A 17,016-nucleotide genomic window follows, 5' to 3' on the forward strand; every position below is an offset into this window, starting at 1 on the left:
AACGGAGGACGCCGTAGCGGGATTAGTGAGACGGGGACGGGAACGGGTAGGCGGAGTACGACTTCTGCGTACGACTCTTGAGGAACCCGTCTAGGGGTACCCGTGATCCTGACACTTTCTCTGCCAATTTGGAGCGACATGCCAGGATGGTTGACTGGGTGATCAGTACGGACAGAGAGGCTTTGGAACAGTAGGCGGGATAGATATGTAGGTCTGTCTTTGGCACCTATCAGCTCTCCAAGTTGATAATTGAAAGATGAGAGCGTGCATTCATATTGAGTGAGTCGATAGATACGATGACGTACAACATGCACGATGTTACGCATGATTCATGCGAGATTGCTAGGTATTTTTTCAGGTTTAGATCTTTATGCAGGATAAACAAAACAGAGTGATGTTTTCAGTTTCCGTGGTCATGTAGGTTTTTGGGTTTCCCGCAAGTCCTTGTCATGTTTTGTGAACGGGTACAGTTCAGCTTGCATACTGATAAACAATGTTTTTTCTGTTTCCATGTGTCAATCTTCCTTGTAAGGGAGCGTTGCTGGATATCAGTTCATTTAATGACAGACAGGCATAGGATAGAAAGGTATAGTTTGCTGACGAGTACACTCCCCGGCTGGTTCATGCACAGAGGTTATCTAAATACCTGTTAGGTGCCGCACGGAAGACGTGACCCTTCAGTGACCCTTCAAAGATGCACGGCTAAGATCGTGACATCCTGAAGGTGTGACACTTCAGAGTGGCACGACCCAAAACCCGTGCGCCTCTGAAGCAGCACGGTAGTGCCACTTAGGTTTTTCCGTGTTCTCCTGGAACTTGTCAACACATCCCTCTCTTCCTAAGAAACTAGAAAGTTGATTGTATCACCATGTCCATACATGCCGCCGTATTTAGTGCAGACTATGAGAACGGTTTCCAGCAGTGGCTCATTGATCAGAAATTCAATCATACAATATCAGACGAGGAGTACAACAATTGACAATGGGTTCTTGTTCACCCAAACGAGTCCCCACCGTTTATCACACCACATAATTCATGAATGACTCGTATCCGTCAACAACACAAACTGAGTGAAGATGGGCAAGACATTCTCATGCAACCACTCTCGACTGATGCGTGGTTTAAACTTGTTCCAGTCTTACAGGTACTAGCCAAAATCAAGCATGTACACTGCAATGTGGTGTCACATTCCGGACAGAACAAAACCCGTGCTGAAATACGAGCCCACTATTGAGGAGTGGGCAAGAAGGAAATCAAAGCGGTCATTGATGCTTACAATGTTTGCCAGTTGAGGTGAGTTTAGGCTGCTTACAATAATGCTGATGCCCCAGGGCTATTGTTGTTAGCCAATAGGATCGGCCCAGGACGGTCAAACCACCGTTAGGATTACCCCTTCCGTCGAATATTTCTCGGTTCAACTTATCCTCTGAACTTTATTCAATCGTCTCTGGTTTACTGCGTGTAAGTGGAATGTGATAAGTATAGAGACATGTAGAATTGATGCATGCTCTTTTTCCCCTCTGTATTATCATCTAATTATCAGTAAACAAGTTCAAATGACTTGCGCACAGCTACATTCACCTAGACCAAATTACGGAATGTCCCTGCCAGGCCAGTCCTCCAACGTCTTTGGTATGATAGTCCTGACAAGAGATTGAAGTATAAACTCTGGCCACAGAAACATCAGTGACGCACACACAGTATCACACACAAAAGAGTCCATACAGTATATATCTGTGGAGTAATTTCATGGCTTTGAATATAGTTTGAGGTGAGTTCAAGCCTGGCGCTCTACTTGCTTTGAGGACTTAAGAGAAGATTACTCGCAATTTGTATATGCATGGCCAACAAGACCTGAAAGTGTGTTTAATAAGCTAGTACAGCTTAGCTTTTGACCTGTTATGGCTTCTTGAATGTCTGAAGATCCTTGGGGATCCTTCACTTCCGTATAAAGGATCTGACTTATTAAAACATTGTGACGTAATATCTCATATATTGCTTGGAGCAATAGTCTTGTCCCCCTGACAGGCTCTGGGAGTGAACCATGCTCAAGTCCTTCAATCATCCACGTCCACTTATCCGCATTTTCCCACAAACTGTTCACATATCCTGACTGGTGGTGAATGGGGTGGTGATTGACCCATGCTTCTGCCAGTGAGTATAGGTGTCTACTGACCTTGATGAGGTCGCTCAATTGATCATGAATGTCAGTCTTTACAGTGATTTTGACATGTTCAGTGGAGGTCACGGAAGGTTTGTAAGCCTCATCAGGTTTAGCTTGACTGAGATTGTTGCTAGATGTTGGCAAACTGTCCTGGTCAACCATGAAGACAGGTGACAATTGGGGTGCTGCTGCAAACATTCCGGATGGGAGTTCACCTGAAGTTTGACTGCCTTTGTACCCAGGGTGGAGTAGTGAGCTATGTCTGTTGCTCCAATCTGACAGATGGTACACAGGGTCAAAGTCACTCTTCGTGGTCCCGTTGAAGATATCAAAGCAGCTAAGAAAACTTTGCACTACAAAGCAAATTTCTTCATAATTAGCATGAATCGCCTTTTCACCAAAAGTTTCCCTTGAGGACAGATTGTTTCTTGGATCCTTAGAATAGATGGGGCCAGATGAAGACTTGGGTTGGTTGTGTATCTCGGACATTACGAGGAATCTTGGAAAGCCAGGCACTTCGGAGAACGCACGGATTAGATCGATTTGATGGTAGAAACCAGGATCGAACAGATTGAGAGAGAAGAATGATGATCTTGGTAAGGATGAGGCTTATGACGCTTTGGATCTTCCTGTTTCCCACGTCTACACCGCCACAGAGGGGTTCCACCAGCCGCGGGTCAAATGGACCCGCCCGCTCCACCAGGCCGGGCTTCTCCCGATGATGTCACTGTCATCATCTTCCCAAGCCATCATCTCCCTTCTCCACAACCTCTTCTTCGAGTAATCACGGGAGATGTTGTAGTTTTAGGAATGTCACGTCATGGTACCTCAGTAACATCGAAGCTTTTCATCTTGTCACTCTCTTCAGATGTATCGAATTGTTATTTGAACCAGAGATAGGGACTCATTCCCTCAGCATTGTTAGCCGACAGAATCGGGCCAGGACGGCCGAACCGCCGTTAGAATTACCCCTTCCGTCGAATATCCAGTCGTTCAACTTATCCTCTGAACTTTATTCGATAGTCTCTGGTTTACTGCGTGGAATGTGATAAGTATAGAGACATGTAGAATTGATGCATGCTCTTTCCCCCCTCTGTATTACCATCTAATTATCAGCAAACAAGCATCCACCCTTTTACTTAGGAATAGGATTCACCAGTCTTAAGGGAATATTGTTTGGATAATTCCAATACCACGAGATGGACGGGTTATGAATTTCTATCAAAACCCTACTGTACATAGGATCCTATCCCATCATGTCATTCCCGCAAGAAGTCTTGACCGGCTGTCATAAATCTAGAATCTCGGCCCCAGTACAAGCAGTTTATAAAGGGTCACAGCTCAATTTATGAGCTGAGCATTGGATCTTTTAGCACAAGAGCTTAATGCATGTCACCCTTTAGGCGTATGCATTACACCGGCTCTCTTGAGTAAAGGCAAGGAAATATCAATGATCCTGACTTCTTAGCTTTACAGGCCTTCCCAACAAGTGAAGAAGACCTACTTTCAGGAAGTGATCCCTCCATTGAGTAAGTTGCCCTCGAATTTAGCTTTCTCAAATTATGACTTGTTATGAGCTGACTTTTCCTCTTCAAAATCCACATCTTCTCCATGTTCTGACGCTTGCTCTCTTTGATCTTGGGGAAATCTTCCAAGCCCTTCAGATTATTGATACCATTCTCACATTCTACTTGATTCGCCATATGAGTTCAACGGCAATAAATCAAGACGACTTTGCTACATTACTCCAATCTCTCATGAATGCACAAAGTGGGATGAACAAGACTGCTGTTGTACCGGCTTCCACTAGTTCTGGCTCTAATGCACACGCTCTAGAAGCTCCACTTACACTCTCTACATTTTTGGGGGTTGATACACCTGATGTTGCTAGTTTTATCAACCCCGGTGAGAACGGGAGTCACTTCAACAACTCAATGATTTTTTCACAAACAACTGCTCTTGTGCCCTATCTGTTAGCCGATAGAATCGGGCCAGGACGGCCGAACCGCCGTTAGATAATTACTGTCAGGATCACGGGTACCTATAGACGGGTTTCCCAAGAGTCGTATGCAGAAGTCGTACTCCACCTACCCGTTCCCGTCCCCGTCTCACTAATCCCGCTACGGCGTCCTCCGTTCTCCTGTCCTACCTAATCGTTACTTCTTTACCATGCTATACTTTTTCTTCATCTCCGTGTCCCTCATCTATCTCCGTCTTCCTTCGCTCTTACACCCCATATCGCTTTCCACATTTACTCCGTAGATTCGGTATCACTCCGCTCCCTTTTTAGTATATAGAAACACCCCTTTTTCGTAGATGTCTTGTCGAATGTATTTTTCTCGTCACTTAGCAAATCTTTTGCCACTCGATCTCATCGACTTATAGTCTCTTCGATCCACTACATCACTTGACTATAAACTACATCACTAGGTTTGTTCCCTACGAGGCCCTATAGCCATAGCTCATAGACGCAGACTATTTGCAACGTCTGGTCCTGACAATTACCCCGTCCGTCGGATATTTCTCCGTTCAACTCCTCTGAACTTTATTCGATCGTCTCTGATTTACTGCGTGTGAGTGGAATGTGATAAGTATAGAGACATGTAGAATTGATGCATGCTCTTTTCCCCCTCTGTATTACCATCTAATTATCAGCAAACACTATCACCCACCCCTAAAGACAATCTTAAACCGGATTCATTCCACCAGAGACAGTCTCATTCAAGAATCCACAAAGAGATTCTCCTCAAGTCTAATTCTCTCTTTTGAGACAGTCATGGAGTCCATCAGAAGTCTCGATGAGATCATACAGGCTGATCTGACTTCTCAGCTACTCTATCCACCTGAGTCAGCTCCGGGGAATGTCAAAACCTTGGAATTGTCCAAAAATTGGCTAGAGTTGATTCATACCTTGAGAACAAGGGGTCTTATAAGTACTTGTGATGGTACAAACTTATTTCTGCATGCTGTCCCTGTATTACTTCCTTTCACTGATGTCACAAACTACGTCGTGACACCTCAAATATCCCACCATCAACAACCCTCCTTTGACTATCAAAACCCATATTACGTCTTCGACGGAGATAGGTGATACGCCCATGTGTCCTCTTAATGCGGTAAACGCCGCCTAACCTATCATAACTACCTAGATTCTTCCTGTTGTCTCCTCATCACTCTCAAATAGTGCTGCGAACAACAGGTATGTCCATGCATCACTCTCAAATAGTGCTGAGCGAACAACAGGTGAACGGAACATCCGATTCCGTCGGTCTTAACCTCTTCACCCTACACGTAACCTACGACATGTGAGACCAACTACAACGAAGTACAATGGGAGAATAAGGTATACAGGGGCCTGGAGCATAAGGACGGCGAAGTGCGGCGAAGCTAGGCGGAGTTAGGGGGGACCAGTGTCACAGGGTTGGTTCTTCCTTAACTTCCTACGACTGACGGCCAATAACTTCATGGGCTATGACCCTTAATAGGCTTGTTCTTTGTAGTGTGGGTGGTGACAATAACTTCTGGGTGTAATAACTTTGCGCTCTACTAACTTCCATCACTAAGACAACAACCAGAGACCGTCAAAGATCCCTGGGGACTTCGGCCCTTAAGTACTTTGTTCTTCCCTAACTTCGTCAATGCAGAACTTCGTTCAACCCAAGTCCCCGAGCTTTGTACCTCGCGAACTTCGTCCCCGACGAAGTTTGTACCTCCCTAACTTTGTATCTCACTAACTTTGTATCTCACTAACTTCGTATCTTCCTAACTTCCTACATGACAAACTTCGTCCTTGACGAAGTTAGCCTCCTAATACCCTCGTGGGTGGTGAAGTTCATAAGAACTGGATCGTTGATGGCAAGCTGATGTCCAAAGGAACTCCGTTTGATGGGAAAGGATAATGTCACGCGGCGCCGCGTGACAACCAGGGACAATGGGAGCAGAAGTACGGCAAAGTTAGACGGAGTTGGGCTAAGTAGGGACAGTGGGAACCTGTCACGAACTACGTTGTGACACCCCTAAATCCCACCAACAACAACCCTCCTTTGACCATCAAACCTCCATCAATTCTCGGCCTCTTCGGTTTACCCGTATCCTAGGACATCTTAGACCGACCACGACGAAGTTAGGCGAAGTTAGACAGGTTAAGGGTGAAGGGAACCGAGGTACGACGAGGTTAGGCAAAGTTAGGTTGACTAGGGATGGAGGAAGCAGAGGTACGGCAAAGTTAGACGAGGTTAGAGGATCGGGTGTTTGGTGGTTCGAGGAAGTTGGCCGAAGTGCAGCAAAGTGCGGATGGGTTGGATGAACATCTAGGGGGTGGTGGATACATTTAGCTGAGAAGATCGCTGAAGTTCTTCAGCGATCCTTGATTGTTGTCAGTAGTGAAAGATTGATAGAGATAGCTACCATACAAATGAGATACATCGCCATCAGAGAAAACCCCCCAGATAGAGTAACTACGCCGAAGCTTGCCGTAGTTACATCCCTTTTGACGTCTGCGCCCTCCTGGTTGGGTGAGACATCAAGCTAGAAGCACCAAGTTAGCCGAGGTTCGTCGACCGTCGGTCTATTGGAAAGAAGTTATTCGACGGCCGTGACAGAACCGAAATACGGCAAAGTTAGATAGAGTTAGGCTAAGTAGGGACAATGGGAACAAAAGTACGGCGAAGTTAGACGGAGTTAGGCTTATCAGGGACAATGGGAGCAGAAGTGCGGCGATGTTAGGCGGAGTTAGTCGAAGGGGGAGAAGTATGGCCGGGGACTCAGGGAAGTTGGACGGAGTGCGTTGAAGTACGTCAAAGTGCAAGAGGGTTGGGTGAACGTCTAGGACGAGTAGATAATATCAGCTGAGAAGATTGCTGAAGTTCTTCAGTGATCCTTGATTGTTGTCAGTAGTGGAAGATTGATAGAGATAGCTACAATATAAATCGAGATGCATCGCCATCAGTAAAAACCCCTAGGTAGCATAACTACGCCGATGTACGTCGTAGTTACATTCCTTGCAACGTCTGCGCCCTCCTGGTTGGGTGAGACATCGAGTCTGAAGCACCAAGTTAGCCGAGGTTCGTCAACCGTTGGTCTATGAGGAAGAAGTTATTTGACGGCCGTGACAACTGAGCACTTAATCAAGGAGGTTCAAATAGGGACAAGGTACAAGTGTTCCAAAGAACTGCAGAGAGGGGTTAGGAGGTTTAGGAAAGGTCAATTGTTGTTTGAGGGGACATTAACACCTGCTCAGAGGGTGCTTACACAGAACACAGCTATATCATATATAGCTTCAGGTGTCACTTTGTGATGAACAAGGATGTTTGCTGTGGTTTGCTGATAATAAGATTAAAATACAGAGGGGAAAAGAGGATGCATTGGACCTACATGTCTCTATACTTCACATAGTCCATTCATACGCAGCAAACCAGAGACTAGCAAAAGAAGTTCAGAGGATAATTGATTGAGGGAGAAAAGCAACAGAAGGGAAAATAATCCTACTGACGGTTTGGCCATTGCACGCCACTTCTATCAGCTAACATGTTTCACAGTGAGTGATCAATGTGAACCACCTCTGATCAGGCAGATAACCTGTGTATAATGAAACCACACGAGAGGGATAGATCCTTCGTCTGAATGGATCCTTCCTCCCAAATCCTGGTAACGGAAACCGTCCGACCACCTATCTTCCGTCTACAACTTTGACGATCACGGCAATAGGGGAAGACAACTTGTGATGGTTTTGAGTACTCTTGGTTCATTCCTCTTTTCTTTTCAAATCTCTTATGTGTATCTGAGTTCCATCATCTTTCATGAAGGGGTTCATACCTCCATTGATCAATCTTGAGACTTAAATTAAATACATATCAATCAATCCAATGAATAGTGAAGCCCACTTTCCCCTTCAAAAACTCCATCTTCACCCCTTCCGATCAGATGCTGAACCTTGACCATTTCGAAAACCCTTTGATGGTTCTGAGAGTTATCAACATCAACAATATCAATCACTTCTCATGAATCCCACTGAGAGAAACGATGACGCTTGTACTGTACTGTTAAGATATCTCGGAATTGGAGAATTTTCACCCTTGTCTACTGGAAAGGTGTAAGGACCAGACGTCGGGATAGTCTGCGTCGATGAGCTATGACAATGAGGCCTTGTAGGGAACAAACCCAGTGATGTAGTGTATCGAAGAGATCTGTAAGATCGATGAGATGTATGTCAAATGATATAACTAGGAAAACACAAAATACATTCGACAAGACATTGCTGAGAAAAGACTACGTCTATATACTAAAAAGAGAGCGGGATGATACCAATAAGAGCATGCGTAGTTTGGAATGAAGTCAAGGTAGAATAGGAGAGGAAGAGCAATGATAGTTACCGAGACGGAGATGTAAAAAAGGGTAGAGGTGTCGAAGGAATGGTACCAGGCGTAGTAGCAAACGGAGTAAGCCCGGACGCGGGAATGGAGACGGGGACGGGAATGGAAAAAGAGTACGACTACATGGTAAGGTACCCGTGGTACCGCGTGATCCTGACAGCAGCCTCAGCCTCCGGAGGATCAATCTCCAACAAATCTATTGCCAACCACCAACCTCATGCCGGATCATCCATCAACTGAAAATTCATACACGTCTCAATCAAACGGCAGTTGTCTGGATCAAGAAGCTACAATAACGAAAGCTTCCAAAAGTTTGGCTCTCTTTCTTTGTTGTACCATGGTATCCATCACTTCCCTCATTCAACTTGTCAAAAAAGATCTCAAGACTAGTCAAAGCTGGACTGAATGTATGGATCCCAAATATACCGAGATCTTACAAAGGTCGGAACATTGCCATACTCTGATTCAGAGCTTGACAGCATGGGGTCTGATAGAAGAGCAGATGACACTTTTTGTTGGCCGTTCCGGTATTGTTGCGCTCTACTGATGATCTAATCAGGAAGGTCAAAGAAGAAATGGGGTACATGTCTGTTGATGAATTTGACGCAAGGGTTGAGAGTTATAGGAATAGTCGATGTTTATTTCTGGGAACGTTGAAACTTGCTCAAGTGGCCCTTGGCCGGGAGATGAGAGTGTCAAGTGGAGATCTGGGATTCCTTCTGTGATACTGGTCAAAGAGATCAATGTAATAGACTTAAGATGAGGACGAGGTTGAACATGCACAATTACAGGTTGAAAGAGATACATAATGGACATCATTGGGCCAGATCAAATCATCACTCTCCCCTTTGAAGTCGTATAGCTAATACATTGATCCAAAACACATTTCCTGCCCATCACTCAAACAGAAACCATAGATTGTTTCACCTTTAACCGCTTTGTGTATTGGACGGAGTACCACTGAGACTTTCATCCGAAGGCAGTCGTTTTCGATTACTCGGAGGAGGGGGTATCTTCTCTGTCTTTGGTCTAACGACGTCGGAAGGAGGATTGTGAGGTCGTGATGGTCCTGCGGTAATAGGAGGAGATAAAGTCCAAGAGGGTAATAACTTTCCGAGACCTAGTGCAGATCTAGAATCAGCCTTGAATTTCTTTTCTTCGCTCATCATAATCATCTCTATCCTCCCCTTATCATGTTGTTCCCCTCTTCACGTTGATAGTGTTCCAAAGTCGCCAAAAGCCTCCGTGATCATGTCTTTTACGTCTGCTTTTTGCAACTTTACTCATCCAAAGGCCACTGGGGATCGGATTTGGGATTTGGAGGAGAAACAATCTCGAAGTTCCTCATAGGATTTGGGAAGGAGAGAGGAATGGGACAATAGAGCGATTAATTCACTCACAAATCCAACGTTCCTTCATCTTCAGGAACAGTCCCACCCGCTGCGGCCGAAACAGTCTTAACTAATTGTCCTAAAAACTTTTTGCCTTCTCTTATAGTTTCCGGTGAGAGTAAAGTATTTGTCTGAGCTTGTAAAAGGGCGAAGTAACTTTGATCTGTTTCTTCATTCTCCGTCTTTCCCATCTCCTCAATTTCATCTTGAATACCTTCTCCTGATTTCCGCCTACCATCCAACCCCAAGTCAACTGATTTATCTCGCATTCCCGAACTTTCTCTTTTACCCTCTACTAGAGCTCCAGTTGATAGATGGTGATGATGATCTCTTTGTGGATTGTCTTCCACGGAGGTCCGAGGAGTGAGAGACGTAAATGATACTCTGGTAGTTGATGGAACCGGACTCAAGAATGTAGGTGATACCTTGATAGTCGATGAATTCGGATTGATGAATGTAGGTGATATCTTACTTGTCGATGGATTGGGATTAAGGAATGATAATCCTGACGAGGAAGTTGATTTGATAGAATTTGAATGTTGAGCTTTAGTAGCTATCAAAGTCCATTTCTTTTTCAATCCTTCCAAAGCGGTTTCTTGCATGATGAGTTCTTGTCGAAGTTCTGAAATACGTCGTTCTTTATTTGCTATGAGACGAAGTAAGTCTGCGTGTCTAATTCCATCAGTCGAAATCTCATTGTGATACTTATGTTATCTAATGGACTGGTTGAGAGCATACGCATGTGTACTGAGTTATATGACTTCCCTCTCCCACCCGGTTACAGCTATTCCTCTGGGAAAAAGGGAAGGGTGTGAGGGCGAGGGGGGAGGAGGGGGGGGGGGGGGGAAAAATGGCTCAGGGATACTCAGAAAAGAGGTGTAATAACGTCGAAGAAACGTAGGGTTAAAAATGAAAAAGATCCACTCACTTATCCGTCAATGTCTGTCCTCTAACATCCTCATTCTCTTGAATCCTCTCAAATTGTAATTTAGCCGCGGGACTATAAGAAATACTACTTTTTATACCTTTCCGATGTGCGCTCTTTGGTGTTTTCGGTGTAGAGGGGATATTGAACAATCCTTCTCTCCTCAAATCCAACTCTTTGATATCTCCATCATCATCCATCTTTCCTTTCCCTCTTCCTTTCGAAATCCCCATCTCATCCTCTTCCGAAATCCCGGTGTGTCTATACTCACTAGAAGACGATACCTGACTCATTCCTTTATCCCCCCCAGGTGGCGACATCAAACTCTTCCCTTCCATCCCATTCATGACATCCCCCCCTTCACCATCATTCTCTCTGGATGGGCTGTGATGTAGGGGTGTATGGGTAATTGGGATATGTAAATTCTCTTTATTCTCCCCCTCTCGGATAATAGGATGATCCGATAAAGAAAGTGATATAGGTCTTTTGATCAATGATAATCGTTTGAGTTTTCCTTGTTCTCCCATCACACCAGGTCCTTTATCTGGTTTATCACCAACTTTTGAAGATTCCGATTTCAAACCACTAAGACGAACGAGGTCGAAGGAAGAGTTTTCGTCATTGAGTGAGGAGAAATCTGAATGAAGTGGTAGAGAAAGGTCCATATTGTTTAAAGAGGTAGTTCGTAATATGTATTTCTCTTTCGTCTCGTCGAATCTTGGTATGGGCGGTTTGAACTTGACTCTTTCTCCAGTAGTTTCAGGTTTTGTAGGTACGACTTTGTGTCTCGTTTCAGTGTTCAATTTCGATGGTATGACTTTGTGTCTCGTTTCAGTACTAGTGCTGTGTGTTGTATGTCTGGTATTTTGTCTTACTTCGATGTCTCGGGGTAGAAAAGTAGGTAGATATTGATGGATCATATCTTGTTGATAGGGAGATGCAATGTTGCAAGACGCGACGCGACTGATTTCTTTTAAAACTTTTACTCATGACCAGCCACCACAAGGTTGTCATACTCTACTTGCCCTCATGCTACATAGTTTAAAAGCAAGACTCTAATCCTTCTTGATCTCATACGTGCTTTACTCGTAGTGTTCCTTTCGGCTTCGAGTATACAATGCAGGAAAAAGCTGGAAAAGAAGTGGGAACGTCATCACCCCAGGAGCCTGGGTGAGCTCGTCGGGTCGCCAATCGTTCTTATGAAACATCGATTCTCCTACCTTGCTTCTTATTTGGTCATACCGACGTGAATCTGTCGTCTTGGTAAGAGAAGTCAAGTATGCCCAGATTGGGATCTGAATAATCATAGGTTCGACCACAATGCATACATTACTTACATCTACCCTTCTTGTACATCATCAGACCTCATCGAACTCTCATTCTCCTCTTCACCCTCACCTCCCTCTCTCCGATCTGGTTCTTGATCTCTACTTGATCCACCCACCTGTCCCGTCCCTGTATTACCAGAGGGTACCTCACCCGTCCTAACCTCTGATTCCGTCGGAACCCTTTGAGGTTGCTCCCCCACATTCCCATGAATTTCAGCCCCTCTCGGCTCTACAGGAGCACCATTCCCTACATCCCATCTAGCCCATTGACCTCGGATCCATAAGAGTCCCACGAGCCCGAACCCCAGAGCTAAAATTACCAAACTTTCAACCGTCTCATCAATATCTTCCTCCCATTCTCTTTCTCTTCCTCTCACACGTGGATCTTCTTCCCAATCTACTCTACCTCTTGCTCCATGTCCCTCGTGTCCTTCTCTATCAACATCTTGAGCAGCGGGATCATGATGCCATCCCGAACCGGAAGGATCGAAGTGATCCATATCGTCAAATTCGTCCATTGGTTCCAGTGGATCTGTGGGGGGATCGACAAAGTAATTTTTGAAGGTTTCCCAAGCTGTGACCGCGGGTCGATCGGATTGTTCAAATAGTGATAGACCGGGTGTACGCCCACCGGTTTTTATATCGGTCCACCAGCTGAGATGAGCATTGAACTTTTTCAGATGCTTATACATTTCGAGTCCAAGACTACTCATAAAGAGGATTGATTTAAACAGGTATGAGAAGAGGAAAGGTAAAAAATAATTGGTGGCCAAGATCGATGAGTGGTCAAAGAGGGGCATGAGGGAAAGCAAGTCGGCGGTTAGAACAAAAGGGGAGGAAGTGAAGAAGAGTGACTATGGTTGAAATTCAAAATGGTAAAAGATGTGGGGTATCTGGAAAGACATTTGGCCGTCAAAGCAAATTGAGGGTATGTGGGCAGGTGCGAAATGAGTGGACAAACACGAAACAAATCAAGTAGAACTGAACAACGAACAAACCCACCTTCTCAGATACAACTTCCCCAAACTCAAAACCACAGCCAGATACGCTTCCCCACTAACTTCCAAAGCTAAATCATAATTCCTTTTGGCCAAATGCCAATCTCTGGGTACTCCATGTCCATTCTCATACATGTATCCAAGGTTCCAATAAGCGAGTGAAGAAGTTTGATATTCCGCAGCTGTTGCGTAATACGATAAAGCTCGTTCGTAGTTTTGTGATTTTGGGGTTAGGACAGGATATGTGGCGTTGTTATCTGATTATCAATCTCTGGACATGTTATTTATTTCGGTACGCAAGAGTGTGGATTCGGAGGTATGATGATGAAAAGGAGGATGAGAAAGAGAGAGGGGAAGTGAAGGAGGGAAGAGGGATGAAACGAGGGAGAGGAGGGAGGAAACGAGGGAGGGTAAGAGGAAGAAGAAGAGTTGTGTAATGTACTCACAGAAATAATCTCCAACTTTGACCAAAGCATCAACATTATCTTGTCCCGCACTTCTTAACCATAATCCTAACACTCTTTCTTCTCCTAACTGTATCTTCTCTTCCATTCTACTATTCTTTCTTCGCTTTCCCTCCTCCTGTCCCATCTCATCGTCTCCACCTTCTGAAGTACTCAAACTTTCGTCTTTTGTCATTTCCGAAGTATCCATCAATCCCTCGATTTCAGAAATTGAGTGCTCGCTACCGCCCGCTTCCGTCAAAGGTCGGGTAGATTTATCACCCTTACCACTGACCCACCATCCCTCCCATCCCTTCCCTTTCCATCCCTTATCTAAAACAAAAGCAACATTATTCTGCCCTTGTTCATATCCCATTTCAGCAGCTACCATCCAACCCAACATAGCCTTCTCTTCTTCCCCTCTCATCCAAGCTTTATCAGCTTCTCCCAAGTAATCCCATTCCCAGCTCCCTCTCTCACTTGCCACTTTGGAAAAAGCCATAGCCACCCCACACATACCTTCGAGACCCGCTCGGGCTGTTCGGGCGTGTATGGTGGAGGAAAGTTGGAAGGCTTCGTAAGGTGATCCATGCCTCAAGGCAGCTTCCAGGAATGTGAGGGCTTGTTGATATTCTCCTCGTTCAAGATGGAGTTTACCGAGGGATACTTGTGCTTCAGCGAGGTCTTGAGAGGCGGCGGCTTGGAAGTATCCGTATGCCTTCATGGGATCAGGAGGTAGGGAGAGTCCGTGAAGGTGCATAAGACCAAGGCCGTTGAGGGCTTCTCGGTCGCCCTGAGGTTAGTGACTGTCCAAAACTCCCTCCGCTTGGCTCAAGAATGAAGGTCGATTCAACTGTGTAGCCGATCCGGATATCACATCCCCCCGCCACTGACGCGCATCTTTTCAATACACAGTCCTACTACTCCCCTCCGTTCCTTGCCTTCGCCCATACACCGGCTCCACGAATTAGTGGAGAATGACAAATACGAGAAGGAGACAATCATGAAACTTGTAAAGACCAGACAGACGGTATAAGCTCTCAAATCGCGGTAGCGCACAGACGGGAAAAAAGAAGGAAATACAGGAGCCACGAACGGTTTGTGCAGAGAAACGAGACGGCCACTCACCAACTCCGCCGCCCTCTCATACCACATCTTCGCCCTCTTGTAATCCCTTCTCCCTCCTTCACCTCTCAAAGCCATTCTCCCCAAAAAAGCAGCCGCCACCATAGCTGCCTCTCTAACACTTTCCTCGCTCTCTTTACTCATCCGTCTCTTTCCCGCAATCTGACCATTCGCATCGAAATCCACAGGCCAAAGAACTCTGGCGACTTTAGTGAAATACTCTTTTGCCCGAATATAACTTTGAGGGATCGCCCCTACATACTCAGCACCGGAGCCTATACCTCCGGGTTGAGGGTAAACCGATCCTAAGTAGAATAAACGACCAAGACGGACGGTATACACGTGGGCATCACGATCGGAATGGTATTGATAATATTCTAGAATCTCAGATTCAGTTTCGCCCCTCGCTGAAGCGGAAGAAGCGCGGACGGCGGGACGATGAGCGTTGGCACCTGTTGAGGCCCATGAGGCGTGAGGACCATATATACCGCCGAATTGGTCGGAGAGACGGGATGGGGCGAGGGGAAGGGTACGTCCACCTGGAGGACCGGAGAGAAAGGTTTGGTAGGCTGATGGTCAGTGATCACTGCCAATAAAAAGAGGAGGGAGAGAAATGCGCCTGTTGCTTCCATTGCCTCCCTTTTGTTGACAAGAGAAGATGACAGAGTGATAGTTCATAGACCATATAAAGGTAACAGAACGCAAGAGAAAGAGCACATGGTGAGGATTTGAAACACTAGACGCGGAGATGAGGGAGAGCAATGACGTACCCGAGGCAGCGGCTTGTTCGTAATGACCCAAGGCGGTCATACAATCTTCTTGAACACTGATCCCCGCCCAATGACGATAGCCAAGTGCCATAGAAGCTGGTCGATAACCATTCAGAGCAGCGAAGGTGTAGTAAAGTATGGCCTTGAGTCAGCTCCGACCTGCATGCGTTGCCATACCGCAACTTCATCCCACATGTGCCTAAACCCGCCGGCATCATTGGGAACCAACAAGGATACAGAGAGTCAATGCTTAGTGGGTATGAATTGAGAGTGAGGCTCACCTTGCCTTGATCTTGCTCCGCATTGCCCAGACCAGTTGCGTGAAAGAACCCTACCATGAATTGGGCTTCTGGGTCTGAAGTGACCTCAACGGATCGCTACTCATTAGTACTGGCTATAACATATCATTCCGTCTGCGCTGACGGGAAGCAGAGGATCTCCCTGTAGCCAGTGAGGGAGAAAGAGGAGGGAGAGAGCTCACTTTGTAGGCTTTATAAGCTGCTGAAAGATCTTGTTTAAGCCCCTTTGGTGGGAACTGAGATTAGCGAGAATTCCTAAATCTCCACTTTGCAGCTAGTTAAACGGCTTTAACACTTGTCTCGGCTGTATGTAGGATGGCGTAATTTGTTAGGAGTTGAGGGAGTCTCCAGATTATAACCAGAGGGTGGAGATAGAAGAGAGGAGACGTACCATCCTCACATGTCCCCTCGCACTCCAAACTTTTCCACACCCGCCCCTTTCCGCATCCTCTAATAATGCCAGAACCCTCTCAGCCCTCTCTCGTCTAGTCTTCGAAACGAGACCTGCTCTACGTTGTGCGGAGTGTGGCAGAAAGGGGATCTTAGATAGTAGAGAAAGTGGAGAGAGAAAGTTGAGGAATCTAGGGAGGAGACGAAGGGTCGTGGAGAGTGGGCCCTGAGATCAGTCTGTTTTTAAGAATTTCCTGTTGCGGGGACGGAGGAAGAAGGAAGAAGGAAGAGGGTTGAAAGGGTGGTCGAGGGATGAGGATGAGAAAGAGGTCTTGATGTCATCTCAATGTTCACGCCGAGATTGACCCTAAAGATGATTGAGGTGTATGAGTAGAATGACGTGACCAGGTGTGACATATGCAACAGGTTTGATAGGAAGACGGGGAGACCCACTTCATGACCCCATCCTAAACCTTGTCCCCAATCTTTTGCAGCTCCTGTCCTCCCTCCAAACTTTTGATCGAGATGGGTGTTTTCTCTCGGTTGCAGAGTGGCTAGAATTCTTTCGGCTTCGTATAAAGGGGTACATACTGTTCGTGAGTACAATCACTTCATAGGTTGTCTGTCTGAATGAGATCTCAAGATTTGTGATTACTTCTTATACGGCGAAGCAGAAGGGGAAAAGGGAAGGGAGACTCACCATCCACCACTTCCCTCGATGCTATTTCTATTTCTACATTGCTATCTTCCGGGTGATTGTCAACATGAGCGATAACAAGGGAGACTAGAAGATATGAAAAGCATGTTGAGTA

General features: G+C 45.7%; 2 protein-coding genes across 2 annotated transcripts; both read right to left on the reverse strand.

Annotated features, from left to right (window-relative positions):
• Nucleotides 1-2,100: 2,100 nt before the first annotated feature.
• Nucleotides 2,101-2,653, reverse strand: TREMEDRAFT_59938 (uncharacterized protein; the record flags this gene model as incomplete). The annotated part of the gene is made up of 2 exons (XM_007002591.1): nt 2,101-2,148; nt 2,177-2,653. 2 exons carry the CDS (start codon nt 2,651-2,653, stop codon nt 2,101-2,103), a joined length of 525 nt encoding a protein of 174 aa, XP_007002653.1.
• A 9,537-nt stretch (nt 2,654-12,190) lies between these two features.
• On the reverse strand, nt 12,191-16,810 carry TREMEDRAFT_27959 (uncharacterized protein; the record flags this gene model as incomplete). The annotated part of the gene is made up of 10 exons (XM_007002346.1): nt 12,191-12,833; nt 13,182-13,434; nt 13,624-13,722; nt 13,903-14,413; nt 14,749-15,314; nt 15,516-15,657; nt 15,797-15,892; nt 15,997-16,050; nt 16,206-16,430; nt 16,658-16,810. Coding segments are annotated over 10 exons (2,742 nt in total), but the record flags the coding sequence as incomplete, so codon positions are not given.
• Nucleotides 16,811-17,016: the final 206 nt, after the last annotated feature.

The sequence above is a fragment of the Tremella mesenterica genome, assembly GCF_000271645.1.
Source record: "Tremella mesenterica DSM 1558 unplaced genomic scaffold TREMEscaffold_2, whole genome shotgun sequence".
NCBI classification, from domain to species: Eukaryota; Fungi; Basidiomycota; class Tremellomycetes; order Tremellales; family Tremellaceae; genus Tremella; species Tremella mesenterica.